Consider the following 20507-nt stretch of genomic DNA (forward strand, 5'->3'; position numbering starts at 1 on the left):
AGTACTTATTTACATATATGTTCCTGGCAGGTGCTGTTGGCGGCAGCAGTCTGCACGAAAGCAGGAAAGGCTATTGTTTCTCGACAGTTTGTGGAGATGACCCGAACTCGGATCGAAGGCTTATTAGCAGCTTTTCCAAAGCTCATGAACACGGGAAAACAACATACGTTTGTTGAAACAGAGAGTGTAAGATATGTCTACCAGCCTATGGAGAAATTGTACATGGTACTGATCACTACCAAAAACAGCAACATTTTAGAAGATCTGGAGACCCTAAGGCTCTTCTCAAGAGTGGTAAGAGTCCTGTAATAATAGTAGGTTACAGTATTTTGCTTTAAATTTTGTATGCAACTATTTTCACCCAAAACAGCTGATGCTTATCAGTTTGCCTGCTCCATGCTTCCATGCTTCCTTACCCCACCCAGCAGCTTATTGCTACAGCTCTTTTTTAATTAAAAAAAATTTTTTTTAATGTTTTATTTATTTATTTTTAGAGAGAGGGGAAGAGAAGGAAAAAGAAAGGAAGAGAAACATTGATCAGTTGCCTCTCACACCTGACCGGGTGGGGGTGGGGGGGACCTGGCCCACGAGCCAGGCATGTGCCCTGACTGGGAATCGAATCAGCAACCTACTGAGCCACACCAGCCAGGACACTCTATTAATTTAACAAATGTTTGCTGGGTGTCCTCTTAGGCTGTAAGTATCCCCAAAGAGAACACGAGAAATGCCATTTTCTTTCCTAGTTCTTAGTTACTTTAATCTGCCTTTGTGGTTCTGACAGCTGTTTGGCTGAATTCTTGGATAATGTACTTTAGATAAGATTTAAGGGGCAGCAGCCAAGATTAAGCTAAGGCCCTCCACATGTGCATGCTCAAGAGGAACATCAGCTTGGCCTAGGGGGTGGCGAAGGAGGAACCCAAGATGATCAGCAAGGTTGTCAGCTAAACCTGAGCCTGCAGAAGAGGAAACAAAGCCCAAAAAAAGGAGCAGGAGAGGATAATCTGCAAACAAAAGGGGAAGCAAGAGCAAAGGAAAAAGAGGCTGAAGTGGCTAAGCAGGAACCTAAAGATCTACCTTGAGAAAATGGAGACTGAAAATGAGGAGAACCCAGCCTCTAATGAAGCAGGAAAGAAAGAAGCCAAGTCTGATTAATATCATATACTATTATCAGTGGTCCCCGTCTCCCTTCTTGTACAATCCAGAGGAATATTTTTATCAGCTATTTTGTAAATGCAAGTTTTTTAGTAGGTGTAGAAACTTTTAAAAAGGAGGGAATTCCACTTCATCACTCCTTTTTAAGTGTAAATGCTTTTTTAAAAAAGTATATTCTATTGATTATGTTGTTACAGTAGTCCCAATTTTTTTTCCCTTTGCTCTCCTCCACCCAGTACCCCCGTTTCCTCCAGCAATCCCACTCGCTTAGTTCATGTCCATGGGTTGTGCATATAAGTTCTTTCCTATATTATTCTTAACTCTCCACTGTCTATTTTTTACCAACCAATTATGCTTCTTAATCCCTGCACCATTTCCCCATTTCTCCATCTTCCACCTCCCAGCTGATAACCCTCCTAATGATCCCCATACCTATGATTCTGTTCCTATTCTGGTTTGCTTAGTTGAATTTTGTTTTTATTTTTCAGATTCTGTTGTTGATAGTTGTGAGTTTGTTGTCATTTTAATGTTCATAGTTTTGATCTTCTTTTTCTTAAATAAGTCTTTTAACATTTCATATAATAAGGGCTTGGTGATAATGAACTCCTTTATCTTTACCTTGTCTGAGAAGCACTTTGTCTGCCCTTCCATTCTAAATGATAGCTTTGCTGGATAGAGTAATCTTGGTTGTAGGTCCTTGCTTTCATCACATTGAATACTTCTTGCAAGTCCCTTCATGCCTGCAAGTTTCTTTTGAGAAATCAGCTGAGAGTCTTATAGGCACCCCTTTGTAGGTAAGTCTCTGCTTTTCTCTTGCTGCTTTTAAGATTCTTTATCTTGCACTTTCGGCATTTTAATTATGTGTCTTGTTGTGGTCCTCTTTGGGTCTAGCTTGTTTGGGACTCTCTGTTTCCTGGATTTGTATGTCTACTTCGTTCACCAAATTTGGGGAGTTCTCCTTCATTATTTTTTCACCTAAGTTTTCAATTTCTTGCTCTTCCTCTTCTCCTTCTGGCACCCCTATGATTCGGATGTTGGCACGTTTAAAGTTGTCCCAGAGTTTCCTAAGCCTCTCCTCATTTTTTTCCAATTCTTGTTTTCTCATTCTGCACTGGTTGACTTTTTTTTTCCTTATGTCCCAAGTCATTGATTTGAACCCCAGTTTCCTTCTCTTCACCGTTGGTTTTGTGTGGATTTTCCTTTGTTTCATTTAGCATAGCCTTCACATCTTCCCTAATGCGTTTTCTATACTTAAGCATATCTGTCAAGCCTGTGAGCATCTTTATCACCAGTATTTTAAACTCTATGTTCGTTAAAATGAGGTTGGCTATCTCCTCGTCTGTTAGGTTGGCTATCTCCTCATCACTTAGTTCTCCCACTGGAACTTTGATCCATTCCCTCTTTTGGGCCATACTTCTCTGTCTCCTCATCTTGACAGGCTTCTCCTGTGTTTGTTTGTCTCTGTGTCTTAGGTAGAGCTGTCGCACCTGTTACATTATAAGGGCGGAGCCTTAGGTATTTGTCATTACAGGCGACCCGTTTCACCACATTTTGGTACTATGTGTGGGGGAGGGGTCTGAGAGGGAACAATGCCACTTCCTCAGCACTCGCCCCTTTTCTAGGCACTTCTCCCACTTACCGTATGGGACTGGCGCCTCTCTAGCTATTGCCCTGGTTGTGGTTCCCAGAGTGGGTGGCTCTGTGGACATTCTAGGACTGTGGGAGCTCTTTAAACAAGCAGACTCTGCTGAGAGACTGGCACTTTCTTCCTCTGCCCCAGCCCCCACTGGTTTGCAGAGTCAGACGCAATGAGGCTTTATTTTCCTTGGCACTGGAATTGTGAGCTTTGCGGTCTGGTCTGGTGCTGGGAGCACTCCCCAGGTATCTCTCCCTAGTTTTAAAATGTGTGACTGCGCTTTCCGCCAGCCTGCCACTGCTACCACTGCTGCCTCCACCATACCACATCCTCTCCGCCCCAGCTCCACCCCTCCTACCTGTCTGGATGAGTATTTCTTCTTTATATCTTTATTTGTTGGACTTCCATGCAGCTCAATTTTCTGGAACTTCTGGTTGTCTCTAGTTTTGAGGTAGTTGTATTCCTTCTTAGTTCTGGAGGGAGACGCAGCATATCTGTCTAGGCCTCCATCTTGGCTGGAAGTCCCATAAATGCTGTTTTTTTTAAGAGATGAAATAATTTGCTGTTTTTTTATTTTGGGGGACAACCAGAAAATAGTGAGATATTGAATGTGTGGTTTTGATTGTCTTGGATGTCAGCTTAACATTCCATAGATGGAAGGTAGTTTTTATAATATAGAGCACACTGAATAACAATTTGGAGTCAGTCATGCATTTAATGTCTTGAACATTTTAAATTCTACTCTAATGTTTTTGGTAGAATTGTTTCTTAAAACAACTCCTTGATCTTTGCTCTCCCTATCAGAATATTGTGCACTCTGTAAATCTCTGATGTAGTAGTCCAGTTTTTCTAATAACTGTTAATGTGCTGTGAAATATTGGAAATTTGATTACATAGTATATATGATATTAAATTGTGAATTAGTAGGACTTTGATGTAACAGCATATCAACATTTGAAGATACATGTTATTGCTACTCTCTTTAAGAAAAATTAGCTTCCAAATTTTAAGCAGGAAGGTCCCTGGAATAATTGTTGAGAAAAGACTCACACCTACATGACTTTAGGTTTTTGGTATGTATGGTAAGAATCGTGTACAAATTGAAATGTCTGTATTTATCCTAAAAAATCAGTAAATCTCAATTATGAAAGAATTTTTTGAAGCACACAAAGAAAGGCTTATTGATGTAGACACACAAAGATTTTATGCCAAAGTCTTGCTTACAATAGAGTAAAGGGAGCTAATAAAGTGATTTACGTTTATTGAAATGTGTATTCTTTAAAGGATAAGACTTGAAAAACATAACTGCTAATAAATCTTTCTTTTCCTTGCTGTCCATGATTAGATCCCTGAATATTGCCGAGCCTTAGAGGAGAATGAAATATCTGATCACTGTTTTGATTTGATTTTTGCTTTTGATGAAATTGTTGCCCTGGGGTACAGGGAGAATGTTAACCTGGCACAGATCAGAACCTTCACAGAAATGGATTCTCATGAGGAAAAGGTGTTCAGAGCAGTCAGAGAGGTAAATAGTTTCTTCTCTGGGATTGCCAGTTTGTATGTCCTTCTTTTACATTTCACTATCTGATTATCTGTTTTTATTTGCTAGTATAGACTGTATTCAAAGCCACATCTGTGTACGTATGTCTTCTTTCATAGACTCAAGAACGTGAAGCCAAGGCTGAAATGCGGCGTAAAGCAAAGGAATTACAACAGGCCCGAAGAGATGCAGAGAGACAAGGCAAAAAAGCACCAGGATTTGGGGGATTTGGAAGTTCCGCAGTCTCTGGAGGCAGCGCAGCTTCCATGATTACAGAGACCATCATTGAAACTGATAAACCAAAAGTGGCACCTGCACCAGTCAGGTATAATCCAGTGTATGACCATCAGTCCTACAGGGGCAGATGAAGGCTAGATGTGTCTTTTTGGAGTGATATCTGATTTTGGGGCAAGCAGTAAATAATGAATGACTTGATAAAGTAAAATGTAATATTGAATTTGGCTGCATTATATCGGGTATAGGAGAAATTTGAATGTGGTTTTTTCCCTTTTGTACATAAGAGAGTTCTTTTATAAATTATACCATGACCTCAATTTCCTATGAGAGTTGCCCTGTTTTGGGAGAGGAGGTAAATTTAACTGTCCATGGAATACGGATTTTTTGATCTGGTGTTCATGAATGGATTTCAAGGAGAATTTGTGACTATCTGAAATTATATGTAGAAGTTTGTACACAGGTGTATTTATCTGGATGAAAGATAAGTTTTCATCAGATCATGCATGCTTATAAAGTATAGCTTTGATCTTTGGGTACTTGAAGCTTATATGTTAATAGTGACTTAGCTACCTCTTTGGGTAGAGAATAGTCTTATTATTCTAAACACTGGGGTGCTTGGGTTTTTCCCTTGAGGTCTTCACATTCCTCTTTTTTCTTTTTTGAAGATTTTATTTATTTACTTTTAGAGAGAGGAGAAGGGAGGGAGAAAGAGAGGGAGAGAAACATCAATGTGTGAGAGATACTTAGCTCATTTGCCTCTCGTATAACCCCCAATTAGGGGCCTGGCCTGTAACCCAGGCATGTGCCCTGACCAAGAATTGAACCAGTGACCCCCTGGTTCCCAGGCTGGTGCTCAATCCACTGAGCCACACCAGCCAGGGCCACAGTCCTCTTAAAAGAACAGCTTCAGGGAAATCTTCAAAGATATAGGATTATTAATTAATGAGTGTTTGGTTTTGTTTTTAAATCATGTTTGTATTTTTTTCTTATTTTGTATTCTTCCACTTAGACCTTCAGGCCCCAGCAAGGCTTTGAAACTTGGAGCCAAAGGAAAGGAAGTAGATAACTTTGTGGACAAATTGAAATCTGAAGGCGAAACTATCATGTCCTCCAATGTAGGCAAGCGTATATCTGAAACAACCAAAGTGCATGTTCCACCCATTAACATGGAAAGGTAAGTAGTAACCTTTTTAGTAAGAACAGACCACATAATGTTTAAAAAATTGTATTTGAGCGCACTATAAGTTCCTTTTGTGTCTTTTAGTTTTTCCAAACTTAGAAGACTTAGATAGAGTGCATTCTAGTTAACATAAGGTCTTTCTTTTTTACTTTAATCATAATTAGGGGCTCTCAGCCACATATTTTTAGTGAAGTTTAGAACTTACCTTTTATCAAATCTGTGCTTACTAAATTAAATAATAACTTGTCTTCATGCCTAGTGTGTGCCTTGTCTCTTAAAATGGACTTGAACTGGAGGGCTAAAGCTGTGATGATGACCCCTACACTGTATTTATTGTGGCATGTCTTTCTAATTAAACTTCTTAGAGAACCTATCTTTAATGCAAAATTTATAAATATCTTTAACAGCAATTTACAAACTATTTTTTGCCTTTTAAGTAGTTGAACCCAGTATAGAATATTTTGATTTCTTACCTCAGGACTGTGGTATTGGTTGATAAAAATTTTTTTTATTGTTTTTTATTACAGTTGTCCCATTTTCCCCCCATTGTTCTCCCCCCCCCCCCATTGATAACATTTTTAAGTGATAGGTATCAAGTTTACGTATTAGTGATTCAGATTTCTTGTCTTGAAGCCCAGTCCTACTGTTGCTTATGGTTTTGAGGGCAAATGAAAAATGAGTCTGGGAGGATACCTCTATCAGGTGTACATAAAAGGAGTGTTTTGTATATTCTGTTCTGTATGAAATGAGCAGGGTTTCATAGGGATAAATCTTTCAATCACTAAAGCTCATGTGCTATTCCTAATCGTTGCTTTGAGTGAAAGAGGCTTGACACTATTTTTAAAAGATGTTCGAGACCATCACATATTAGAGAGGGCTTGAAACTCTCTTCTAAATGATGGAATATTTCTTGAGCATGGAGCAAACTCTTGTGAAGGTAAATGGGACCTTGTGTTGTCTTAAGATATATGTCTTTGTTGTTTTGAGTCTCTTGCTTTTGTTTCTGGGAACAGGTGGAAACAGAAAATGAAGTTGGATGCCAGAATGTTTTTTTTAGCCTCAGCAGTTTGCCCAGCTAAAAATAGTTTTAAAGATTATATTTATTTATTTTTTAAAAGAGGGGAAAGAAGGAGAGAAATATCTATGTGCAAGAGAACCATTAATCAATTGCCTCTAGCATGCCCCCAAGAGCGGACCTGGCCTGCAACCCAGGTGTGTCACTGGGAATCCAACCGGTGACCCCTGCAGGATGACACTCAACCAACTGAGCCATACCTGTCAGGGCTAAATATAGTAAAGAATATGGGTAGACTGTACTTAATAATTGTCCATAGCAGCAGCACTATTTATTTTACTTTTTTTTGTTTGGTTATATATTTATGTAGTTCAAGATTCAAAAGGTATTCCAGTAAGTCTTCATTTCACCTAGCCAGGTCAGTTTCTCTTTTGGGGGGGCAATTAGTATTAACTAGTTTTTTTGTTTGTTTGTTTTTTTCAATCTTTCTGAGGGGAATAGTCTATGTATAGATGAATAAAAATATTGTATGTAGTCTGTTTTTCTCCTTTTTATACATAAGTGATAGCATACTAGACACATTTTCCAGTTGCTTTTTCCACTTGATTATTTTGGAGACAAGATTTTCCTTAATTTGGAGCTGTAGAGACATGACATCTAAATGCAATGGCTTACCTTAGACTGGCTCTTGCACTAATACTTAAAGGACATTATTAGGTTAACTGACAAAACTGGTATGCAGATGGTTGATTAGTAAACGGTATTTTATCAATATAAATTAATGAAGTTAATAACAGTACTATGGTCATGTAAGAGAATATCCATATTCTTACAAAATGTACTCTGAGCTATTTGGGGGAAAGGCCATGATGCATACTGTCTGCATCTAAATGATTCATGGAAAAGAAAAAAAAATATATATATATATATACAGTATTCCCTCACTTATCGCGGGTATTACGTTCTAGACACACACACACACCCGTGATCGGTGAAAATCCATGAAGTAGGAACCTTACATTTATTTTAGTCGTCGTCGGCAGCCGTCCGTCTCGAGAGACGATGGTGTAGCTTCTTAAGAGTCTATCTGCACCGCCGAGAATGGCTGTGCAGTCCGACTCGGGAGTGACATGATATCTGTCTCCTCCCGTGTTGAATCGACATCTTGCGATGACGCTGGAGTGCCCTCTCCAGTGGAGCTGAAGCTACAGAGCCTGGGCAGGGTGATATGGAGGGTCTGCTGTTGTATTTTTATATATTTTAAGGCTTTATAAACCCTTCCCACAAACTTATAAACCATTCCCAGTCCCTTATTAACCTTTCCCACTCCCTTATTAACCTTTCCCACACTTTTATAAACATTATTTATCTTAAACATATTCTACACTCTTAAACCTATGTAACTTTAACAACATATGTATACAGTACTGCAAAATCCCGCGGTATAGCGAAAAATCCGTGATAAATAATTAAATATAATATTTTTTAAAATCCTGCAATACAGTGAGGCTGCAATAAGTGAACTGCGATATAGAGAGGGACTACTGTGTGTGTGTGTGTGTTTGTGTGTGTGTGTATAGAGAGTATACAAATGATAAAACAAATGGGGTAAAATGTTAATAGTGGGTAAAAAGGCTATACATGGCCTGGCCAGGTGCTCAGTTGGTTGGAGCATCTTCTCATAAACCAAAAAAAGGGTTGTAGGTTCGATCTCTGGTTAGAGCACATACCTAGATTGAGGGTTCAATCCCTGGTCTGGGCATTTAAGGGAGTCAGCTAATCAATTTTCTCTCTCACGTTGATGTTGATGTTTTTGTTTCTCTTTCTCTCTCTCTCTTCCTTCTTCCGTCCCTCCCTCTCTCTTTATAATCAGTAAGAAAGCCTGACCCATATGGGTCAGTGGGTTGGATGTAGCCCCACAAACCAAAAGGTTACCTGTTCAATTTCCTGTCTGGGCACATGCCTGAGTTGCAGTCCAGGCCCTTATTTGGGGGCATATGAGAGGCAATCAGTTGATGTTTCTCTCACACATTGATGTTTGTCTTCCTCTCTTTCTCCCTCCCTTCTCTTCTCTAAAAATAAGTAAATAAAACTTTTTTAAAATCAGTAAGCATGTCATTGGTTGAGGATTCTTTTTTTAAAGAAAAGCTCTACATGTATTCTAGGTGTAATTTACATTTTTTAATATTTGAAGTTATTTTCAAATAAAAGCTTTTTAAGTTGTTCTTTTTTTGTCATAACTGCCTAATATTTGTTTTTGTGGATATAATACCTTTTTTGTATTTAAGCACTGCCCTATTGGTGGATATTTAAATTGTTTACAAACTTTTGCTATTACAAACAGTTTTTTAGTGAATAACTTACTACATCGTTTGCATGGGTGATTATTTATAGGATTTGTTGTTGTTGGCAGCCGTCCGTCTCGAGAGACGATGGTATAGCTTCTTAAGAGTCTATCTGCACTGCCGAGAATGGCTGTGCAGTCCGACTCGGGAGTGACACGGTATCTGTCTCCTCCCATGTTGAATCGACATCTTGCGATGACGCTGGAGTGTCCTCTCCAGTGAAGCTGAAGCTACAGAGCCTGGGCAGGGTGATATGGAGGGTCTGCTGTTGCCCATGCAGCAGACCCCCCCTCTCTTCGCAGCTGAAGGGTCCAAGGGAAAGACGGAGTCAATACAGCTTGGCTTCAGGTGCGCCGCAGGAGTTGCCGGTGTTGACTACAACGTCAAACCGCCTTAGGGACTCCGGCTCCGGATTTTCTGTCGGGGTTTACTCCCCTAGCCTTTCCCCTGAAGAGGTATGCCGCAAGGCAGCGGAGGTTTTTTGGAGTCAGAGTTTTCCTTCTCTGATATTTATAGGATTAGATTTGCTGAATTGAAGGGTATAATGCTTCAAAATTTGATACATACAGGTTGGGGCAAAGTAAGTACACAGTTTGTATGGAAAATAGTACAGTAATTAATAATAATGCAAGAATAAACTTTCACATATTCATAGCTATAAACCTACTTTTGCCCACCCTGTATGGCAGCATTAAAATAAGTTGTAGATGGATGATCAGCATTAAACGCTGGAGAAGAGGAGTTCTCGTTTCTATCTTTCTAAACAAATGTATTACTTTTTCTTTACAGTGTGCACATGAAGGTTGAGGAGAAAATCACGCTGACCTGTGGCCGAGACGGAGGGCTACAGAATATGGAGTTGCATGGCATGATCATGCTGAGGATCTCAGATGATAAATTTGGCCGAATTCGTCTTCATGTGGAAAATGAAGATAAGAAAGGGGTGCAGCTGCAGGTGTGTAGAGACTTGTTTGTGCACTCCCTCCTGGGAGCATAGCCACAACTTCCTTCCCTCTCAGGCATGCATCTCCTAAACTCTAAGGTTTCCTACTTGATTTGTGATCAGGGGAGCAGCAGGCAGTGGCAATTGTCCTGGGCTTATCCCTTGATCCTGTCCCCAAGGCCCCCTTTTCTCTTGACTTCTCAGTGAGCCAAAGCAGCCCTGCCTAGGCTCTGTCCTATTGCTTCTTCTGTCCTAAGCCCTTGTTTAATGGTCCCTAGCTTTAATAAACATACTCTCAAATGAAAGAGAAAGGGAGGGAGGGAGGAAAAGACTTTTGTTTGTCTACCTAACAGTCTTCCCAACTGAATTCGTCATATAAACCACAGAACACAGAGAATCATTAAAGTCGTATAACTACTGCCATTCTAGATGCATATGAAAGAAGTTAATTTATTACATACAGTAAATGCCTTAAGGCAATAAATCTCTTCTTAAGCCAGTTGATAGGAATTGATAGCAGCTGTGTTAAAATGGCCTTTTAATGTTGGAATTGAATGAAAACTCGCTTTAAAATCTAATAAATGACTTTATACTCACAAAGGGGCAGAGAGATACTTATCTGTTGCTCTTACGTAAAGAGTAAAAAATTCATTTAGGATATTGCTGGAAATATATATATTTTTAAAAAACAAAGTTTTTAAGCTTAATAAGGAAGTATTTTATTTTTTAAAATTTTTATTTACTTATTTTTAGAGAGAGGGAAAGGAAGGAGGGAGAGAAAACATTGATGTGCCAGAGAAACATCCATTGGTTGCCTCTCGCACACCCCCAACCGAGACCTGGCTGGCAACCCAGGCATATTCCCTGACTGGGAATCAAACTGGCTACTGTGGTTTGTGGTACAACATCCATCCCTTGAGCCACATCAGCCAGAGCACGAAGTATTTTATGAAAACAGGTCATGGCCCTGGCCGGTGTGCCTCAGTTGGTTAAGCATAATCCCACAAATTAAAAGGTCACTGGTTCAATTACTGGTCACCTTCCTGTGCTGCAGGTTGGGTTCCCTGGAGCATGTATAGAAGGCAAACAAGTGATGTTTCTCACCTTTTTTCTCCCTCCTCCCCCTCTCTCTAAATTCAAAAATAAAATGAAATACTTAAAAAACAGGTTATGAAACCAAATTTACTCTTTCTGCCACTGTATATACTACCAGTGCTTGTTTTGTTAACTGAAGGGCAATATCTAATGGTATATTTGAAAAGCGCATAAAATCCTTAGAAAATAATTGTATATGTTCCACCTGCCTGAATATGTATGAGATGTTCTTTATTTATTATAGTTCTTGTCACATTTTATTTAGATGGTTGATTTTATGTTCTCTCATCACAAGAACAAAGCCTTTTCAGGTGTTTTTGTCTACTTTGTTTTCCTCCCATAATTAGCACAAAGTTGTCTTCTGTTATTTGACACCAGCTTTGCTGAAAGTATATGAGGTCTGTCCAGAAGGTATCCAACCATGTAATATGAAAAATAGAAATATTTATTGAAGAAGATATAAGAAACATGGTACATAGGACAATGACGCCTCAGTCCTCTTCAGAGTAGGCACCGTGACACCTCACACAGTTCTCCCAGTTACCATTAGCTGCCCCATCATATTTTCCTGAATCTCATCGACGGTCTGAAATCCCTTCCCTCTGAAAGGTGATTTGAGCTTTGGGAAAAGCCAGAATTTTTAGGGCCCCAAGTCAGGGCTCTAGGGGGGCTGAGTCACCTGGGTGATTTGATGTTTTGCCAAAAAACTGCACGAGACTGATGCATGAGTGGGCACATTATTGTGATCAAGCTACCAATCACAAGTTGCCCATTAGCCTCAGCCTTCTGAATCATCTGAATAGTTTCCATGAAAGAATGTTTGAGCTTAATGCAAAATTTGATGCAGATTCATTGCTATACTCGCTCAGTCATTTTGAATGCCACAGCCACACAGTACACATGCTCACTGAATGGTGTCTACCACCCCCACTTACTGGTACAGTGAAATCATTGCACATACATGCGCATTCCAGTCCACGCTCCTTGGTTGCCAGGTTACATCAGTGTCACGCAAGCCATTCTCAAGCCATTTTTCCAGGAACGTCTCATATGTAGGTTGTTACCCAAAAGTTATTTATTTATCTTTTTTTCTCTTAATATAACTTGCTTTTAAAAGTTTAGGCCTCTGACTTGGTAGCTCTGCTGATTAAAATGTCATCCAGATATGCCAAGGTTGCGGATTCAATCCCCAGTCAGGGCACATACAAGAATCAACCAATGAATGCATAAATGGATGAAATAACAAATTGTTCTTTCTGCCTGTCTGTCTGTCTGTCTCTCTCTCTCTCTAGAAATCAGTTTACAAAAAGATTAGCTCATGTTACTTGGCCTGAGTTTGAACAACTTTAGGGCTGCTCTCTGACCCAGGCAGCTGATCAGTGTGTGACCCTAGTCTTTTAGTTGGCAATCTTGACTTCACCATGAGGCTGCTCCCTGAAGTATTTTTGGAAAGGACTTGGTTAAAGGTCTTTAACTTCCTTAATTTGGTATTTTAAATCTTAAAAGTCTTTAAAGAAGTGAAATCTTTCCTCAAAATAAAGAATTGGAATTTTTTAGGTATCCTATTTGAGATGTTTTGATTATGGGCAATGGAAGACTAGAGGGAATTGATTGTCTTATGTATAAGCCTCATAAGCTTTTTTCCCCTTTTCATTTCAGACCCATCCAAATGTAGATAAAAAACTTTTCACTGCAGAATCTCTAATTGGCTTGAAGAATCCAGAGAAGTCATTTCCAGTCAACAGTGACGTAGGGGTGCTAAAGTGGAGACTACAAACCACAGAGGAATCTTTTATTCCACTGACAAGTAAGTGCTTTTGGCCAGTTTCACTAAGATAATCTGCACTGAGAACTAGAAATAGCCCTGGCTTATACACTCTTGTCTTCATTGCCATAACAAAATTCTTCTTGAGAAAATGACCTGCTGCGTTTTGTGTATTTTAATCATTAGCTTCATTTTTTAGTAGCTTTAATGTTGAAACTTTTATTTATAATAGTTAACATTAGGATGTTTAAGGTCTGTAGCTGTCAGCTTTGATTTGCCATTTTAACTTTACTCTTTTTTTCTGGTGGTCTAGTATGCCTGCTTTGCTTTCTCCTCAGTTAATTGCTGGCCCTCAGAGAGTGGAAATGGCTGCGATGTCAACATAGAATATGAACTACAAGAAGATAACTTAGAACTGAATGATGTGGTTATTACCATCCCACTCCCGTAAGTAGTATCTCCCATGTCGTCATTTTTCTACATTGGTTTTCAAGACCTAGTCTTCTGGAACTTGTTTTGGAGGCAGCAGTTATTGGTTATTCATTCTAAGATACTTCTTAAAAAGACCAGTTGTGAAAGAAACCAGGTACAAAAGGCTACATGCTATAAGATTTCACTTATATGATATTCGGAAAAGGTAATACTCTTTAATAGTCCTGGGGACAGAAATCAGGAGGCAGAAAAGGCGGCCTTTCTTTTTTTTTCTTTTTTCTTTTCTTTGATGAATGCATTTGACTGCAAAGTGTAAATAAAGGAGCACAAGGGGCTTTTAGAGATGATGGAAATGTTCTATGACTTGGTTGTGATGGTGCTTATAAGATTACCTACATTTATCTAAATGCATTGAGCTGCACTTCAAAAGGAGAGTGTGGAGTTTATTGACTTAAACCAAATAGGTTCTAGAGCTGTTTTCAAATGTTGGTATCCTCATTTGTTCATGTAATAAGGAAGATTTCCAGAAGGAGGAGCCACTGCTCACTTTCTCTCTTTTGTTTTGCAAGTTTTTTAAGAAATTGAGTCTGTGAGATGACTTTTTTATTTTGCTCTCTCAACTTTCAGCTAAAGATGAGTATTTTCAAGGAAATTATTGATTCTTGCTGACAAAGGATATCTATATTAATTTCAGTAAATTTCCTAACAGCTTTATTGAGGTATGATTGGCATGCATTACAATACACATTTAAATTTTACAATTTTTGCCCTGACTGGTATGGCTCAGTTGTTTGGGCAATGTCCTACAAAGCAAAAGATCACGGGTTTGGTTTCAGTCAGGTCATATGCCTGGGTTGCAGGTTCAGTCCCCAGTGAGGAACCTACGAGTGGCAACCGATTGCTGTTTCTCTCACACATCGATGTTTCTCTCCCTTATTTAATGCCTAAAAATAAATAAAGTTTTTAAAATTGTACACTTTGTTAAGTTTTGACATGTATACACTTGTGAAACCATCACTATAAGCTAACGATGTCCATCATCCACAAGAATTTTTCTTGTGTGTTTAAAATGCCTACTGTCTAGGTGCATCTGGAAATACTCTCTACCTTAAGTTTATCTTCTCACTAGCATTTCCTGTGAGTTTACACTATTATTACTTTACCAATGAATCCCAGATCCTCTCCTTTACCTCTCAGCCTCCCATCCCGCATAAACACCCAGTAAGTGTATTTGTAGTGTATATTGCTTCATTATTGTTGCAGAGAAAATGGAACTAATTTATTTATTTTTAAGTATATTTTATTGATTATGCTGTTACAGTTGTCCCAATTTTTTTTCCCTTTCCTCCCCTCTGCCCAGTTTCACCCTTCCCTCCAGCAATCCCACCCCGCTTAGTTCATGTCCATGGGTCGTGCATATAAGTTCTTTGGCTTCGCCTTTTCCTGTACTATTCTTAATATCCCCTCATCTATTTTGCTCCTACCAATTATGATTCTTAATTCCTTTACCATTTCCCCATTTCTCCCTTTTTTCCCTCCCAAATGATCCCTATACCTAAGATTCTGTTGCTATTCCAGTTGTTTGCTTAGTTTGTTTTTATTTTTTAGATTCTGTTGTTGATAATTGATAGTTTGTAGTCATTTAATGTTCATAGTTTTGTTCTTCTTTTTCTTAAATAAGTCCCTGTAACATTTCATATAATAATGGCTTGGTGATGATGAACTCCTTTATCTTTACCTTGTCTGGGAAGCACTTCGTCTGCCCTTCCATTCTAAATGATAGCTTTGCTGGATAGAGTAATCTTGGTTGTAGGTCCTTGCTTTTTATCACTTTGAATACTTCTTGACTGCAAAATTTCTTTTGAGACATTAGCTGAGAGTCTTATAGGAACCCCTTTGTAGGTACAGTAGTCCCTTTCTATATCACAGTTCACTTATTGCGGCCTCACTGTATTGCGGGATTTTTTAAAGCATTATATTTATTTATCGCGATTTTTCGCTGTATCACAGGATTTTGCGGTACTGTATATGTATGTTGTTAAAGTTACATAGGTTTAAGAGTGTAGAATATGTTTAAGAACATAAGTAGTATTTATAAAAGTGTGGAAAAGGTTAATAAGGGACTGGGAATGGTTTATAAGTGTGTGGGAAGGGTTTATAAAGCTTTATAATATATAAAAATACTAAAATAAATGTAAGGTTCCTACTTCCCGGATTTTCACCTATCGCTGGGTGGTCTAGAATACCCACGATAAGTGAGGGAATACTGTAACTCTGTTCTTTTCTCTTGATGCTCTCAAGATTTTCTCTTTATCTTTAACCTTCGGCATTTTAATATGATGTGTCTTGGTGTGGTCCTCTTTGGGTCTAGCTTGCTTGGGACTCTCTGTGCTTCCTAGACTTATATGTCTTATTTCCTTCATCAAATCTGGGAAGTTTCTCTTCATTATTTTTTCATATAAGCTTTCAATTTCTTGCTCTTCCTCTTCTTCTCGCACCCCTATGATTCAGATGTTGGTATGTTTAAAGTTTTCCCAGAGATTCCTAAGCCTCTCCTCATTTTTCCAATTCTTGTTTCTTCATTCTGTACTGATTCACTTGTTATTTCTTTCTTATGTTCCAAATCGTTGCTTTGAACCCTGGCTTCCTTCCCTTCACCATTGGTTTCGTGTGGGTTTTCCTTTGTTTCTCTTAACATAGCCTTCTCTTCTTCCCTTATGTGTTTGCTGTACTCAATCATGTCTGTCAAGTCTGTGAGCATCTTTATCACCAGTGTTTTGAACTCTGCATCTTAACTCCTCATCTGTTAGGTTGGCTTTCTCCTTTTCTGTTAGGTTGGCTTATCTCCTTGTCACTCAGTTCTCCCACTGGAACCTTGATCTGCTTCCTCTTTTGGGGCATACTTCTCTCTTTTTGAGAGCCTCCTGTGTTTGCTCTGTGTCTTAGGTAGAGCTATCACACCTTCGATGTTGTAAGGGGTGGAGCCTTATGTATTTGTCAGTATTGGGCGACCTGTTTCGCCACATAGTGGTGCTGTATGTGTGGAGGGGTCTGAGAAAGAACAATGCCGCTTGCTCAGCACTCGCCCCTTTTCCAGGCACTTCTCCCACTTCCTGTATGGGACTGGTGCCCCTCTAGCAGTTGCCCTGGTTGTGGTTCCCAGAGTGGTTGGGTTTGTGTACATTCTAGGACTGTGAGAGCCTCTAAACAAACAGACAGGGAGTTTCTTCCACTGCCCTACCCCTCACTGGTTTTCACAGTCAGAAGCAATGAAGCTTTATTTTCCCCAGCACTGGAACCATGAGCTGCACAGTCTGGTCTGGGGCTGGGATCACTCCCCAGGTATCCCTCCTGGCTTTTATAATATGTGACTGCACGCTTCTCTGGCCTTGCTGCTGCCACAGAGTCTGGTTTTAGTCTTTCTTATTTCCATTTTAAAAAATAGGCTTTAGAACTGGCTAAAGTGGCTTAGTGGATTGAGCGCCAGTCTGGGAACCAAAAGGTCACTGGTTCGATTTCCAGTCAGGGCACATGCCTGGGTTGGGCCAGGTCCCCAGTTGGGGGTGTACAAGAGGCAGCTGATCAGTGTGTCTCTTGCACATTGATAATTCTCTCTCTCTTTCTCCCTTCTTTCCCCTCTCTCTAAAAATAAGTAAAATCTTGTTTTAAATAATGAATAAAAATAGGCTTTATGATCAATATCCCCTGTAATGGGGTAACTGTCTTATTCTTCACAACTGGTTTTTCTTTCAAAACAGTAGGTGGCTCCCTTCAATCATTGTAGGTCTTGGGCATTGGTAGCAGGTGTGGGTTTATTTGTCAGGACTTATTTTACTAGACTATGTTAAGGCCTCTCCATTTACCCTATAATTGTAGCAATAATGGTTTCCTGTGTCTTAGTTCAGTTTTTCAAGTCTCATGACTATTGAACATTTAGACAACATTTTACCCTATTGTCTAGAACTGATCAAATTAGAAATCAGAATCAGAATTGGAACGGAGCAAAAAGAACATATATACTGGGACCATAAAATTGATAGGGAAGAGTTAATTATGTTATATCCCCTTAATGCTTTGTCTCCATTATTTACCCTGCCCCTAATACAAGCATTACTTGTCACTGGTGAGTTAAAAGGTGGCAAGTTTAGAATGTATAGGAGTAGGTGACACTTCCTGTCAGCCATGTATGGGGATGAAAAGTACGTTCAAATTAGTTCTTTTGCAGATTATAGAAAACTATGCATCTCTTTCTTCCATTATGTTTGCATCTTGTCAGGGGGTAATTATGCTTTCACTTACCAACCAAAGTTCACTTACTGGATTGTAAATCAAATAAATCCATTGGCTTCAACTACAGTAAGTTTTGAAATATTCTGAAATCTTTGAAAACATTCTCAAAGGCTCAAATTCATTCCGAGACCCTTAGCCAAGGTACTAACTATGACTATGATCCTTGAAGTTATTAGGGAGCCTTATTTTTTCTTGGACTATTTAAAAGTGGGCAGAATTTGAGGAGCATAATCAAATTTGAGGCTGGTTTTGCTTGGCAGAGTTCTTCCAACTCTGGACAACTAACTTGACATGGATGTTTCTCATGACAGATCTGGTGTTGGCGCACCAGTGATTGGTGAGATCGACGGCGAGTATCGACATGACAGTCGACGGAATACCTTGGAGTGGTGCCTGCCAGTGATTGATTCCAAAAATAAGAGTGGCAGCCTCGAGTTCAGCATTGCTGGGCAGCCCAATGATTTCTTTCCTGTTCAAGTCTCCTTCATCTCCAAAAAAAATTACTGTAACATACAGGTACCCCATTTTAATAACCTATATGGGGAAAGTGGTAGGACAGATGCCAGGTAGGTAGCATGGCTTCATGGTCAGAGCCAAAAAACAAAAGCTGATGTCCCCTGCCCATTCCATTGCTGACTCATTGTTTGATCTTGGTCATATTTTTCACCTGCTTTACCTCAGTTTTCCTCTCTGGATCAAAGACATTAAATATAAATACATATAAAGACTTAGGTGTTATGCACAATTTCTGTCTTTTATTAGTTGCTTATTTTTTTATAATCTCATATTTTAAAATCCATTTGCCAAAACACCCAACACACAATTCTGTAATGCCTTTTGTAATGTCACTTGGTTTAACCCAAGGAATGAAAGAAAATTTTTTCTTTATAAGGCAAAATTACTGCCTCCCGCCCCCGAAAAAAAAAAACAGTGATTTTAATACAAATGGATACAGTTTTTAGATTGTTTATGTCACAGATATAAATACAGATAATCAGTCCTGGCTGGTGTGGCTCAGTGGGTTGAGTGCTAGCCTGAGAACCGAAGAGGGTTGCTTGTTTGATTCTGGTCAGGGCACGTCTCTGGGTTGCAGGCCAGGTCCTTGGTTGGGGGCATGCAAGAGGCAGCCAGTCAGTGTTTCTCTCACACATCGATGTTTCTCTCCCTTCCTTCCTCTCCTGCCCTCTCAAAAAAATAAATTAAAAAAATCTTTTAAAAAAAGATAAATACAGATAATCATGAGCCAATTCTGTTGCAAATCTTGTCCTTTCTACAGGCAAAGCAATAGAAATTTGTGAACTCTTCCTTGTTTTTAATTCATTGTTCCTCCCTTTTTGAATTTGCTTTACAAGGACCCAGTTTATATAGCCATGTTCCCCTCTGACTCATTGATTTGCTTATTCTGGCACTATTTTATCTTCCTAGATGGTCTCTGACCCTCCTGTGAGAGCCTGGAAAGTTATAATTTCCTCTGTTGGATGCTTCCAAAGAGCAGTTCTCTCTCTCTTCTCCCCTCTTGAGTTATTGGCATGACCCCATCACTATTGGGAGTACACATTGTTAAACCCAAGACATTAGATAGTAATGGGTACATTTTCATATTTGGCACCATTTAAAGAGTAGGTAGTGTAATTGCTCTCTCAAAACTTCATTAGAAAATATGAATCAATGGTTCAAGTAGTATATTGGTGCCATTATAGGCACCATTGTTACAGGTAATTCATTAAACTATACATTTTTTATTATTAAAAAGAGAAGACAAGATCTGATTAGAAGGACCAGTTAGATCTAGAAAATAAGTATGATAGAGCAGCTTAGTAAGACTTTGAAAGCCAGCCAAATAATTTTGAAGAGTTAGAATATTGCATTTTGGGTCAAAATGTTAATTGATCATCCTGGTAGAATGTCTGTGAATGTCATAGGTTTTAAATGGCCAGGTCTGGGCAGTGGCCACTCATTCTGGACCTTTTACTTAATACCACTCTACATCTAATCCCAACAGTTGTCTTTTCTATCTACAAAGCTGGTTGATTATGTTGATGTGGAAGAGTGATACTGTTGGCTGCAGTTGTTGTGAATTGAACTTTTTTTTAAAAAGATTTTATTTATTTGTTTTTAGAGAGAGGACAAGGGAGGGAGAAAGAGGGAGCGAAACATTGATGTGTGAGAGAAATATCAATCGGTTGCTTCTTATACGTGCCCTGACCACGGGGAATTGAACTGGTGACCTTTTGCTTTGTGGGATGACATCCAACCAACTGAACCACGCCAGTCAGGGCATGAATTGAACTTTTTTTTTAGCCTTTCTGACTTAATTTTAATACTGCTTTCAGGGAATTTGATCTGTTTTATACTGAGAATTTAGTCAGCACCTTGGGGACTCATTCTCCTTTTGCTTTGCCTTACTCTTTTGTTTGTTTTCTTAGGTAACCAAAGTGACCCAGGTAGATGGGAACAGCCCAGTAAGGTTTTCCACAGAGACAACTTTCCTAGTGGATAAGTATGAAATCCTGTAATACGAAGAGGAGGGAACTGAAAAGGAAAACTTTCAAATTAATAAAGAAGAAGCCAACAGTGGCCGAAGAGTTTTTTCCCCAAATCTACAAGCCATTGGAGACCCTTTTTTTCCTAGTATAATGCACGATTCTTGGAGCGCAAGGACCCTCAACTCACCCTCAGTGTTTCAAGTCACAGGGACATTCTTTGGCAAGGAAATGACATAAACATAAAGGGAAAGGCTGCTGATTTCTTTGGCATATTTTACTGGCCAGCAGGAAAGCAAGCTCTCCAGGAATGCCCCCAGTTAAATACCTTCTCTGCCTTCACCTAAGTTACTCCTTTATTTTAATCCCTAAATATAGTTGTATTTCATACTTA

General features: G+C 39.2%; 1 protein-coding gene and 1 pseudogene across 1 annotated transcript; both read left to right on the forward strand.

The window, feature by feature from the left end:
- The first annotated feature begins 35 nt into the window (after positions 1-35).
- On the forward strand, positions 36-20507 carry ARCN1 (archain 1 coat protein complex I subunit delta). Its single transcript, XM_090266043.1, has 9 exons — positions 36-294; positions 4134-4313; positions 4448-4653; positions 5575-5739; positions 9895-10060; positions 12803-12950; positions 13247-13355; positions 17942-18146; positions 20057-20507. The coding sequence occupies exons 1-9, from the start codon at positions 97-99 to the stop codon at positions 20144-20146; spliced, it is 1467 nt and encodes a 488-aa protein (XP_090122169.1). The 5' UTR covers positions 36-96; the 3' UTR covers positions 20147-20507.
- LOC150019033 (non-histone chromosomal protein HMG-14 pseudogene) lies at positions 868-1152 on the forward strand (annotated as a pseudogene).

This window comes from Furipterus horrens, unplaced genomic scaffold, assembly GCF_987537825.1.
Source record: "Furipterus horrens unplaced genomic scaffold, mFurHor1.1.pri manual_scaffold_2, whole genome shotgun sequence".
Taxonomy (NCBI): domain Eukaryota; kingdom Metazoa; phylum Chordata; class Mammalia; order Chiroptera; family Furipteridae; genus Furipterus; species Furipterus horrens.

Excerpts from the sequence above, each read along its gene's own strand:
- ARCN1 (XM_090266043.1), top strand. The coding sequence starts at position 97 with ATGACCCGAACTCGGATCGAAGGCTTATTAGCAGCTTTTCCAAAGCTC. Across the intron at positions 295-4,133 it reads TAAGGCTCTTCTCAAGAGTG|ATCCCTGAATATTGCCGAGC; the intron begins GTAAGAGTCCTG and ends GTCCATGATTAG. Across the intron at positions 5,740-9,894 it reads CCACCCATTAACATGGAAAG|TGTGCACATGAAGGTTGAGG; the intron begins GTAAGTAGTAAC and ends TTTTCTTTACAG.